Genomic DNA, 13,369 nt, shown 5'->3' with positions numbered 1-13,369 from the left:
ATAGAAGGACCAATCCTAATATAACTATTATTGATTTCGATTTTATTTAAATCAAATGTAAATAAAATACACATGGTTAATAGTAAGACTTAAAATATGTATATGTAATTAGCTCATTTACAAAAAACAAAAAGCATTCTAAATAATAAAAACTTAAAATTACTAAAATATGTTTAGAACTTTACTTTTATAATAATACAGTTATAATAATACGAGAAGCTGTTATTGACATAGTACTAAATTCCTACAATAGATTTCGAAAACTATATAAACAAAAATATAAAATTAATATGGTTTTAAATATAAAATATAAAAAAATTTAAGTCATAAATACATTAAAAAAAAAACTTAAGTTAATACAAATACTAAAATCAAACAGTAACTGGAATAATAAGTAGTTTTCAAATTAAATTTATTTATCTAATATTCTTTATAAAATTATCTAATAAATGAACAATAATCTAATCTGAATTCATTACTTTTTTTGTACTTAAAAACGACACTTAAAAACTTGAGTGCATCAGAAATACGACGCCATAATTGTATTTCTATTAATAAGTAGTAATACCTTAACGTAAGACAATTTTATCTAACAAAAAGCAAAGTGTAAATTATGACAATAAACATTATCTATGTTAAATAGCATACTTTAAAACATAGCAAGATCTTATTTTAAGGAGGTTCATTATGTCGCATTATTTGTACAGCTTATCTAATTTAACTGCAGCAAACTGTTCACTTAAAGATTTCATTACGTCCTTGTGAGCAACCTTGTTTTCCTTGTTTTCAAACTCAACTTTCCGCTTAGTTGTACTGTAGTTTTCTTTTACGTATTTTGCGAAGGGAGTTAAAGGCCTTTTCACCTTACTTTCTTGCAACTGCAGCCTGCCTCTGCAATTTCCACACACTTTTTTTTCTGTGTTAATAGACTTTGAGTGTCGCCCGTACTTTCTGTTGCACCTAAAACAGCATTACAACAATTAAAAAATTTCAATAACTTTATAAAAGTTATTAAAAGTAACATTTCAAACTTTCAAGCATTTCTAATTAATGAACTTAAAATTTTTGGTTTTGTAAAACTTGAACAAATTAAAACTGTTAATATTTAAAAATATAGATTTTTGAAGTTCAAAGCTTTAGTCAAATTTTCTAGAAGGGGTACATTTAATTGCCAACAATACACAGGTCAACGAAAATATGTAGCTCTGACATTTAAAAAAAAATAAACAATGCATACAAAAATGGCATGGGGAGGATAAATCACTTTATTTTTGCAACTTGATCTTGTTTTCAGAATTGTAATTATGGTATTAGTTAATTTTACAGCTTTATAATATTTAAAGTAGCTTTTGAGATATGGCTGCTTAAAGTCAGAGAGTACAATAGGTTCCTTATAAAAGGAGTAAACTAAAACAGCAAATAAATTAAAATTGCTAAAAATCTTATACCTCTTACACTTTTTGAGATAACTAACTCAAGTTTTCAGTAAATGTTGCTTGCAATATTTAGAGAAATCTAAAAAAAAAGTGTGACCAAAACAAAAAATTAAAGAAAAATAATTAAAAAATTCCTTATCTAAGGTTTTTATAAACATTGTAAGTAATATATCTCTTGTAACTTGTGGTATTAAACTCAAAAAAGCGTAAAAGGTGATGCATTTATAGTAAAATAGTCTATTTTCGTCTTTTTAGATTGCGCTTTCTAAAAAGAACCTATTGAACTCTCTTACTTTGGTCAATTAAATCTCAAAATTTAAACATGTAAACAATGAAACAGTATAAAGTGATTAGTAGCTTCGTTATATACTTAAAAAGTAAAATTAAAAATGTTTCACCTCCTGCCACTATGCATTTAATAAGGTATTGGAATAAAATCTTTATTGAGAAGTATATTGTACATTACATATAATATTAAGTTTTTGTTGCAAAGAAAAAGTTAAAAAATCTTTTAAAATAAATATCAATATTTTATTTACTAATTGTTAATAAGAAGATCATGGTTCTATTGTTTCTAGAAAAATGATTCAGATATGTTCTATAATAAAAAGATAAAAACTAACTTTGTACACTCATATGTATACTTGCATTCTATATCGTAAGAATGACACCTTGTAATCAATGGTAGTTCTGGGTGAGCTTCAACAGACTTTCTACCCCAAGCATAAAATAAAGGGCCATGACCTTCATTAACATTATTTATAAGCCAAACTGCTGCATGACACATTTCATGAACAAGCGTATCTCGTAGCCTTTTTTGGGTAGTCAAAACTTTTTCTATAACAAAAATTTAGATATAAATAGGTTGAAAAGAATATATATTTATCAAATTTAAATTTTAATTTTAATATACGACCAGAGTTGCTACTCTTTTTAGCAAAACAAAAAGTAGCCCCAGTGACTAAAAAGCTAGCCTTCAAAATTTCATAAGTAAACTTAGTGAAAATTTGCATAGTTTCAAGAAAAAATGAAGGTACAAAATTAAGTTTTCATATCCAATATGCAAATTTGGAGGAGAACAATATCAACAATGTTTTAAATAAAGATTCTAAACAAAAACAAACTTTATAAAAGGAAAGATTTGTTTTTTCACTTAAAGTGGAAAGACTAGAAATAGAATTTTCTGATGTTAAAAATCACTCAACTCCAGATCAGAACTAATCAGTAAACGCAGTTATATTCATAATTTACTGCTTTATATTTATACCTTATATAACTTATTCCTTATATTCGGTTAGTTTAAAAACGACAAAATTTACATACTTGTAATCCTCATCCTGTCAGTACAAAAAGTTTTTTTATTACTTTTAGAGAGTTTATTACTTCTGGAGAATGCTTATTGCACAAAGCACTGTATATTTCAATAAAACTTAAAGTATAAATTGTACTTAGTTATATTTTGTAAAAACATATTGAAAAAGAGTATTTAGTTTATCTTTATACCAAAATATAACAATATACAGGGCTTCCAAATATTTGTAAGAAACTTCTTCTAGGTTTTCAAAAGTACAAGTTTTTGCATTTTTTTTTTAGTATAAAATTAAGTTATAGGTAAAAAACTGTCTTAAATAGTATAACAACATTGAAAAGGTACTGAAAAGCTACTTTAAATATGTTTCTTAATTAAAAAAAAATTATATGAAAATATTTTTTTTTTTTTATATGACAGAATTTTAGTGTCAAATTGAAATTTCACAACTTTACATGTAAAAATCCAGTTTTTTTTTAGCCTAAATTGTCAAGTTTCAGATTATTCCGGATTCCTGGTTTTTTGGCAACCCTGGATACAAGCATTAAATTAGCATTACAGTTTACTTTCAATATAATTTAAATCATACTTCTAAATTTGAAAATAATTTTTATTTACTACAAATTTTTATCATTAACAATTTAGTTGCAGGCTAGATTATACTTATAAACTGTATATGTCCACCCCAAAAACATATCTGATTGAACTGAAAACACTAAAAGTTATAAAAATTTCATATAATTTCAGATAACTTTTAGCTGTAACATTTATAAAAATTTCGAATGCACAACAGAGCGGTCTGAAAGCTGGACTAGGTCCGCAACGTATTTTTTAGCTTTAAAATATTTGTATAAACAATACAGTAATGGAATAAATAAAAGAACTTTTTAAAATAAAGAAGTTTTCTCTCTAAAAATAGCCATTTTATTTTTTCTTAGTTTTAAAATAAAAATATACTAAAAACGGTGTAAAAATAAAAAATAAAAACATATTATATTCAAAAATAACTATAGACAAATCTTATTCAATTGATATAAATACATCAATTTTTTAGGAAAAGTTTTTATTAGAACATACTAAACTTTAAAAACTATAATAATAGTTTTTTCTTTAACCTTTATCTATAAGTATTTAAATGTTTATTTTCTGAGTAAATTTAACAACTATTGACCTTTGTAAACCAGAATTAACTTGTACTTGGAAACAACTTTATTACATTTTATTTTATGTAAATGAAACTGTATAAATTTAAAAACTAACCAGATAGACTGATGCTTGCATCATATTCTTTACATTTTATTCCCTTTATTGTTTTTGTTCTACTCAGTTGTCTACAATAGCCAGCTGTTTTGGTCATCTTTTTAGACCATTCTAAGATCATATCACTAGGAAGCTTGTTGTCAAAAACAGATTCATTTAAAAATTTGTACATATCTTTTGTAAATTTATCTCTATTATTTTTATTTATACTAAATTTCTGATCTGATACATTCCTCAAAATACAATCCTTAAATTTACATTTCTTTTTTTCAGATCCTGCTATAGGAGTTCTATTATTGCCTTTAGGTGTTCTTAAACTATCAAGTATAGAAATAAACTCATCTTCACTTTCTACTTCTTTTGATTTTCTGGTTAATGAATCAACAAAAGGTTTTGGAGTTTCATATGATTTTTTTTGAGCTGAGAATTCATCATCAGTTGATGTTACAGAATCATAACTATCTTGATCATACACTGGCCTACCAAATAAAGGAGTGGAATACTTAGGATTTTTGAAAATACTTGGGGTTTTAAATTTTGATTTAGGTAGTCGAATAGGAACTTTTAACTTTGTTTTATTTAGTATATCACTTTCAGCTTCTTTTAACCACTCAGGATCACTGGAAGAACAAGAGGTGTTATGTTTTTCAGACATTTTTATTTCCTTTGCATCATTGAAAACTTCCACGCGCGACTTTTTAGTAGCAATTTTGATTTTTACATTGTTTTTAGTTGACATATTTTCATCATCACTTGAGATATAAACTTGTTGTGAAGACTTAGAATAATGTTTACTTGGTGAAATCACAACAGAATTACCCTTAGTCTTTAAACAGTTAATGGGGTTGGTAGAATTATAATTTTCATTTTTCTCGCCTAAAGCTAGACTATTATCTAGCAAAGCATTAAAACTTGAATTACTTTCTTTTATAGACAAAAAACTGCTTGGCTGGTTCGAGATTGGTTTAGTTTTTATAAAAGAATCATTTGATACCTGTTTTATATTATTTTTGTAGTTATCTGATTTTGACAAGCTACTGTTAGAAAATAAGATAGAATTTGAAGTATTTTTTAATCGGTTATTTTTTGATGTATACTCACTTTCAGTTTCATTTGTTAAAGAAGGTAAAGAACATGTATTAATATTTGTATATACATTATTAATTGTTGTCCTTGATTTCTTTAGCTTACCATTTGTTTGCAACATATTGATGAGGCTTGAATCAAGGTCATATTCTGAGTTATTTGTAGCAGTATTCAAATTGGATGTCTCAGTAATTCTTTTTGAACATTTTTTAGAAATTCTTCCAGATGCTTCAAGCATATTCATTAGACTGGAATCAAGATCATCATTATCACTAAAAGTTATGTCATCTGTTTCTAAACTTGAAATATTATTAGACTTTTCAAATCTACTTAAGTTTAAATCATGGACTAAAGTTGAAATATTTTTTGATACTTCACTTTCCTTATAGCTTTTAGCCTCAGATTTATTTATTTTTGGTGATGTAGTATTTTTAATTAAACTAGATTTAGTACAAGTCTCTGGTGATTTTGTTTTATCTAAGTATAGTTTACAGTTAAACTTTTTACTTTTTAATTTACCAGAATTTTTAAGTAAGTTCAATAAACTTGAATCAAAATCACTTTCAGAATCAGATTCTGACTTAGTCTCATTACAATTTACACTGGAGTCTGACTTATCGACTGATGCTTCAGCAGATTGACACCTTACACTTTTATTTGGCTTATCACATGTTGAATACATATTTGACTGCAAATAATTAGTACCTATAGGTGATAAAAAACTTCTATCCAAATGTTTGCTAGATTTGGTATTTGCTTTAATTTTTTCATTCACATAATTTCCACCCTCATCTGACGAACTTTCAAGGATTGTAACCTCATGACTATCATCTACCAAAAAATCTTGTAAGCTGTCATTTGAGAGACAATATTTTGACTGCTTTTTATCTTTTTTTAAAGAAGAAAAAAAGTTTTCTAGATCTTCATCATTTTCTGATGAACTTAAGTTTGAAGACATTGCTACTTTAAAACGTCTGAAACTAAAAGATGTTTTATAAAAGAAACATTATTTCATTAAAAAAATTAAGGTGTTTATTTAAAACTAATTGTGATCTAACTTTGTATGACTAAAGTATTTAATTCTTTCTATTAAACAAAACATCAGCAAAAACTTTACAAAGCTTAAGCCTAGACTTACATATGCCATGAGACAAGCTCAAATTAACACAAAGGTTTGATTATATAACTTTGATCATCAGGCTATAAGCTTTTAGTATACTCAAACCCAGGTTTTGTTTTTATTGAAAGTTGCATGCTACTGACAAGTTTCAATAAAACAAAACCTGGTTTTAAGTCTACTGAAAGCTTGTAGTCTGATGATCAAAATGATATGATCAAGCCTTTATGTTAGATTAATACTATCTAAAACAAATTATAGTATATTTAAAGATAGTTAAAATTTTACTTTGGCTTTAATTGTTATAAAAGTAAAAAAAAAATCACTTCCTCATTAGGTAGAAATTATAATAATATTTAAACAAAGGTAAATCTTTTAAATATAAACCTATCCAATTATTTGTGTTGAATGTAAACATTTTGCTGAATTTACTTACAAAAAAGCTTGTTTACATCATATACCTGTTAATTTACTCTGTTAATTTTGACCAGTTTTGGTGAAAAAAAATCTGACCTTGTCAAACAATACACAAAATAGTGAACTTGACTCAAAGTATATTTTTTATTTAAAATTTTTTTATATAATAACAGTTTAAAAAACAACTGACTCAAAAGAAAAGTTTTTCAAACAATTGTAATAAATATTTAACAGTCAAACAACAAAACAAAACAAGAAGTCAAATTCAAAAAAGGAATAATCTTTTTCAGAGTCTGGTAAAATTTTAACTCTACTAGTTTTAAAATTTCTTGCCCATTAATTCTTTAGCAAGAGTCACATAAGCATGGTAAATTTTTGTAACACCTGTGTGCATAAAAATAGTAAAAAGGTTTGACTAAATGTAAAACTAGTTTTGTTCTATTTTTATAATTATTAAAAGCACAGGGGGTAATGCACTTTTTTAAATATTGATCTTATTTTATAGATCTTTAATTTTGCTAACAGCTTCTTTTTACTTTTTCTCAAAATTAAAATTAGTTTTTGATTTTGAAGAGACAAAGTTAGAGAGTTCAATAGCATCCTTATGTTTGGGCAAATTAAAAAAGGCAAAAAAAAACTATTTCCAGAGTTTTCACTCAAGCCAGTATAAACTATCACAGAAAAAACTTGAGAGAGTGTTTTATTTATTTGTTTTGCATTAAAGTTTTTATTGCATTTTTTAGCAAAGTTGAAATATTTAAATTGTTCATTGTTGCCACCCACTCAAAGTATCCTGGATAACTCTAGGATATTTAAAGTTTTATTTTGAACTCAGGCTGACTCAGTATAGTTTTGTTTTATCTATGAAAAACTAAGGACATTTTTAGGTATGTTAATAATGTCATAACAGATGTTTTTCTAGATTTAAATGAGATTTTGCTGGCTAGTTTTAATAAATTTTTATATTATAACCAATTTTGTAAAAAAAAATTTTGATAAATTTATCACTTGACAATGAAACTCGTATAGTTCTGAAAAGCTTTGTGTAATAAAATATAAAAATAAAATGAATAATCTATTAATATTAGGTTGCAAATGGTATATAAATACGTTCAAAAACCTTCCTATAATAGTACTTATGTAAAATATAAAGTTTGTTTCAACTTGTTTTTAAATAATACTGTAAATTTTATTTTTCTACAAGCAATGTTGTTTACAATATGAAGATTTTTGTATTTTATACTTTCTTTCTTTGTGTTATCAATTCATAACAAGATTTTTAAAAAAAATTATATATTTTATGTTTAAAAATCTTTATGTTTGAATTTATTTATATGTTTAAAATTGTATCTGAAAAATATAATGTTTATTATTATATTTTTATTATATTTATTATTATTATTATTATTATTATATGATATTTATTAATCAAAGTTAGTGGTTATTTAACTAAGTTGTTTTATTTATCAGGTTTTTTTTGTAAAAAAAAAGTGTGATTCTTTTCTACAGCTTTTGTTTAACAATTTTTTTTTAGTAAGAAAATGTTTTATTCTTTTTTACAGCTTAAATCTTTATGCTACCAAAGCTAGTAATAGTATTTACAAAGATGTGTACTCTTTCTTTCTTTATGAATTACTTTTGACAAATTAAAGTAATTGTATATCTGAATTTTATCTAATGTTGTCAACTTTTTTATTTTATATCTCTTTTGTTTTTTATTCAACTCCTAAAATTTATGATTTTTATCTAATAAAAGCAACAACTTTTGCAAATGTTTTCTGAACTGGGGAAACTTTTTTCAAAGTTATATATTTTAGGCCTATCAGTAATACTACTAAAGTTAAATTCTTAATTAATATTTTTATTTTAAATGAAAAGTTTTATAGGTTCATAAAAGTTTCAACACATAAAGAATTATAGGGGGTCAAGAGCAGTACAAATTGCCTTGTATTCAGTTATTCATTATACTTCAACATTCAATTTATTATCAAACTTTTAACAAAACTGCACACTTTCATATAAAATTAAAGGTAGTTAAAACTACTCTATTCCCGTTATGACGCCATCACACGTTATTCTTGATTTTTTTTTTGCAGATTTGTAACTTTTTTGAGCTAGCTACGTCCCTGGTTTGCATGATAATTGTAAGTATTGTTTAGATATAATATTAATATTTAAACTGGTGTTTAATTGCTTAGTTATTCGAGCTATATTTACATGTTTAATAGTTTATCAAGCCTATTATAGTTTATTGTTCAATAATTTTTTTTATTTAATTTTTAGTTTATTGTTTCAAGTATTTTGAAATAGATTTAAATAGTTAACAGTTCTTTAATTGTTTTAAAGTTTACTGCACTAAGCTTGATTTATTATTAAGTTTGCACTTTTTCCAAGTGATTTATAAAAGTTTTAAAAGTAACTTTTATTTTTGAAACAGAGATTTTGTAACATTGTTTAGTGGTTCTTTTATATAATAGATACTTCACCAAAACTGTCTTGTCTGATTTAAATAAAGTAGCCTCAAACAGAATCTAGTATTTATTAGATCAGGAGTCGGCAGGTCAAAAAAGGAACATTTTTAATGGGCATAAAAAACATATTATTCAACAAAAAAAACTTAAGCCATAGATTATCCTTTAAAGATAACACTAAGATTTTGTTTTCTTTTTTTGAAAAGTAGTTTTCCAACCTCTGTAATAGATAGTAACCAAATAAGGTAAGATTTAATTATGATGAATAGTACCAATAAATTAAGTGATCCACAATCCAAACCTTATGAGTCATCTTGAGATTTTCAAAAACTTCAAAATATTCTGAGTATCCTTAGTGTGTTAAAAGCCAGTATTTAATTAAAATTTTATCTTCACCTACAGTTTTTAAGCAATATTTCTCAAACTTGATGAGTAGTAATTATCTATAAAGTATACAAATTTTCTGTAGGAATGCTAAAAACTTGATTTTTTTTCGTTTTGGTCAATCATTTTTTTATGTTTATCTTTAAAGTGTTAAAATAGATCAATTCAATTATATTAAAAATGTGCACAAACTAAACTATTGTTTACCTGATATTAGTATTTGATAAAATCATGGTTATACAAAAATTTAATTGCTATTGTGACAATAGTTATATTGGTTAATAATAAGACAACTTAGAAAAGGGTTAAGGAGCACTACTTGTGCGGATAAGTTTTTGAGGTCATCTGAGAGAACAAAAGAAAATTAATTAATAAAAATTTTTAAAAATAGGTGTAAAAATATTTTAACTAGCCAGATTTTGAAAAAATGTTTAATTTAGCTTGAGGTGGCCTGAGTTGTTAAACATTTCAAACTATCCCAAGTAGCCTAAGTGTCAAGCAACATTTTAATGAGCTGTTTTTTTTCAGTATAAATATAATTTTCACTAGCCTTCATACAAACCAATTAGCAAGGAGTAGTGATAGAAGACAGCCCTTTGCTCTGTTTGTTGAAATAATTTGTTTCTATGAAAAAAAATCGTTCTTAGCATAAAATCAATATGTTTTAGAAAATGTTTTTATTATGTTTGAGGTTTTGAAGACTGAATTGTTTTTTGAGGTATACACAGTATTTAGTATACCTTTTACAACTTAATTTAAAGGAATGTGTGTATAGAAGTTTTTTATGTCAGTTTTCTCTACTCTTATTGTTATTTCTGTATAAACTAGTTTTTTTTTAACGTCAAATTTAAAAATAAAAGTAATTTTAGTTACTTTTTTGGCTACTTGGCTAGGTCATTTTATAAACTGTTTAATGTGTTGAATGTACTAGACACAGGGTTGCCACTCGTTTTTTCAAAAAAATTTCCCAGTTTTCCAAATTTCTTCCAGGTTTTTAAAAATAAGAATTTTTGGGTCTATCTATAGTTTTAAGTTAATTTCTATAAAATAAAATATGTTAAATAGTACAAAAACATTTAAAAGATGCTGTAAAGTTACTTTAATGTGTTTTTTGATAAAAAAAAATTTTAATGATGACAAAAAAATCTTTTTTATATGATAGATTTTTTGTGTCAAATTGAAATTTTAGTACTGAAAATGTAAAAATTATTAAACATTCCAGGTTTTTCCAGGTTTTTTGATCAAAGTTCCAGGTTTTTCCAGGTTTTTTTCAAAATTTTTCAAATTCCAGGTTTTTCCAGGTAATTTTTGCCTAAATTGTTGAATTCTAGGTTTTTCAAGGTTTTTCCAGGTTTCCAGGTAAAGGGGCAACCCATGGATCTCTTATCAAAGGATAGTTGACCTTAAATCTCGTTTGACTAAGTTACTGCACTTCTGGAAATGAAAATTCGTATACTTGCTCATGATGACCTCAGTAGGTGCACAATATAATTTTAAGGCAATATGTTAAGTAATTATGACGTCACAGCAAACAAATTTATGTTGTTCAATAAACAAACAAATAAATGATCTTAGAAATCAAAATACAATGTAGAAAGTAGTGTAGTGTTATAGGGTAGACTATAGTATTTATGGTTAATATTCAAAGAAAGGAGTTTCAAAAAGAAATAACTATTTTTAAACAATTAGATTATTTGGTTTGTTTTAAGTAATTCCTTTTTTAAGCTTTTGATAAAGTTATTAAAAATTTTATTGAGCTAAAATATTTCTAAATAAACGGGTGGACAAAGTAGAGAGAAAAGCTTTTCACCAGACCAGGTAAATTGACCACAGTTGAGAAAGTTAAGATTTTTTCTTTATTGTAAACTAAATAACATTAGCATCAAGTGCAAAAAGTAATTTTGAATTTTTTTAAGTCCCTTAGTTGTAACTCAAACTTAAAACTGATTTCTAAGTGCTCTGTTTACAGTTTTGCTTTGCAGTTGACATAAACTATTTTGACAAAGAAAACTTTAAACTTTGCTATCAACTTTAAAAAACGCAACAAAACATCATTAGAATTTTTAAATAGTTATTTTCAAGTTATTTATAACAATTTTTTTCTATAAAATTAACATCGATTACAAAAGAGTAATGACATATAGCTTTATAGTAACAGCACTTTGCCATGTTTTTTTTAGCAAACTTTATGTTATGGACGGACAAATTTTGATAAACTGGATTTACTATAAAAAACTATCACACGCCAGAATTTCAAAAAAAAGTCTTGGAAGATTGCGTAGTTGCAATCGACTATATTATAAAACTAAACAAAAACTTAAAGGTAAAAATACAACAAAATATTTATTTATCTAATAAAATGTTTCTTTGAAACTGTGTATAAATCAATGCAAATTAAATGGAAATTTGACTTTGTAGTTAAAATACTTAATAATATTTAATTTGCGCAAGTTGTATTAAAGTTATCCGTGGTGGTGTATGGCTCGTCTCGAATACCAAACAAACTTTTTTAGGCAATTTTGTGACTCGATAAACAATATATTATACAAAGTTAAAAAATTGGTCGCGGACATAAATAATTATAACTTGGCCGGATCCGAATCGACTCTCATTTAATTTAAATATTTTAAAGTTTAATAAACTTAAAGTTTTTGTAAGCTAAGCTGTTTTAATTAAGTTATTATTAACTATATACCAATTTTTATAGTGATTTGATTGTAATTTAGGTTTTTGTACTTTTGCTTATTAAACACAATAAATACTTAACTTTTGTCTTACGTTTTTATAAACCATCATTATTCGTAATTGTCTACTTTTAGCACCACTATTTTTTTCCGATAAACTTGTTTTGTGGTAAAACGTCTTTACTTGAACGAATTTATGAAATCTTTTTGTCATCTATAAGTTTTAATAAATGTTTTAATATATTTATTTATGCATTAAAAACTTTGTTTTTTAGTTATTTCCATATTTAAGGATATCTTTCAAAAAATACGTTAATATGACTGTCAATTTTTTTTACAAAGAATTTAAATAAAAAAAAAAAAAAAAAAAATGTATTATGTTTAGTCTAAGAAAAAAGTAAAACTAAGTGAAAATTTTACATTATGATTATGTTTATGTTGACTATTTGATGGTAAATACCATTTACCATCAAATAGTCAACATTTTTGGTTACAAAAAGAGGGTGGCTTGGCGTTTAGCCAACAGATCCTTCGCTCTACTGAGCACAAAAGATAGCTTTTTCCAAGAAAGTGTTCAACGTTTAAAAAAGCCTACTGTTATCTAATATGAAAGTTCATTATCGTAAATATTTAAATAGCGATGAAACCAATGCAAGTTGGATAAATCAAATTCAAATATAAGTTTTAAACAGGCATATTTTCAAGTGGTTTTTACTTTATTCTTACACTATACTTTATCTATTTTATACTATTTGACAAATTAGTTATGTTGTTTTGAGGTTAAAATATCTAATAAAATATTATTTTATTTAAAAATTACATGTAAAAACCAACCTTACCTATCCAAAAACTATTTTATATATAATTTAAATATTAAGATAAAATGATTGTTGTTTAATAAAACTTATAATAGTGATCTAAAAGTTCTAAACTAATACTTTTATAATTTTTGTACATTTCACGTAAAATAAAATTACACGATTTTAAAATATCTTTAATAAAAGCATAAATTAAAATTTTTTTTTAATTAATTTCCTTACACAAAGGGATATTTTAACATATATCAACTTATTAATTGTTTCTATTTTATATATAAACTAATAAAAAGTAGCATTTACTTACTTATAGTATAATAATAAATTGTTTATTGAAAAGAATTTAGACTTTTAGATATAAAAATGATTAAAACTGGTAAACGAATATAC

At 24.9% G+C, this 13,369-nt stretch overlaps 1 protein-coding gene across 1 annotated transcript; it reads right to left on the bottom strand.

Moving 5' to 3' along the window:
* Positions 1–695: 695 nt before the first annotated feature.
* Positions 696–4,744, bottom strand: LOC145828600 (germ cell nuclear acidic protein-like). The gene is made up of 3 exons (XM_082936356.1): positions 4,006–4,744; positions 2,060–2,273; positions 696–960 (listed from the first exon to the last, which is right to left on the bottom strand). Exons 1-3 carry the CDS (start codon positions 4,742–4,744, stop codon positions 696–698), a joined length of 1,218 nt encoding a protein of 405 aa, XP_082792482.1.
* Positions 4,745–13,369: the final 8,625 nt, after the last annotated feature.

The sequence above is a fragment of the Thalia democratica genome, chromosome 2 (genome assembly GCF_965202585.1).
Source record: "Thalia democratica chromosome 2, ktThaDemo2.hap1.1, whole genome shotgun sequence".
In the NCBI taxonomy this organism is placed as follows: domain Eukaryota; kingdom Metazoa; phylum Chordata; class Thaliacea; order Salpida; family Salpidae; genus Thalia; species Thalia democratica.
This window is presented reverse-complemented; position numbering and strand designations above follow the sequence as displayed.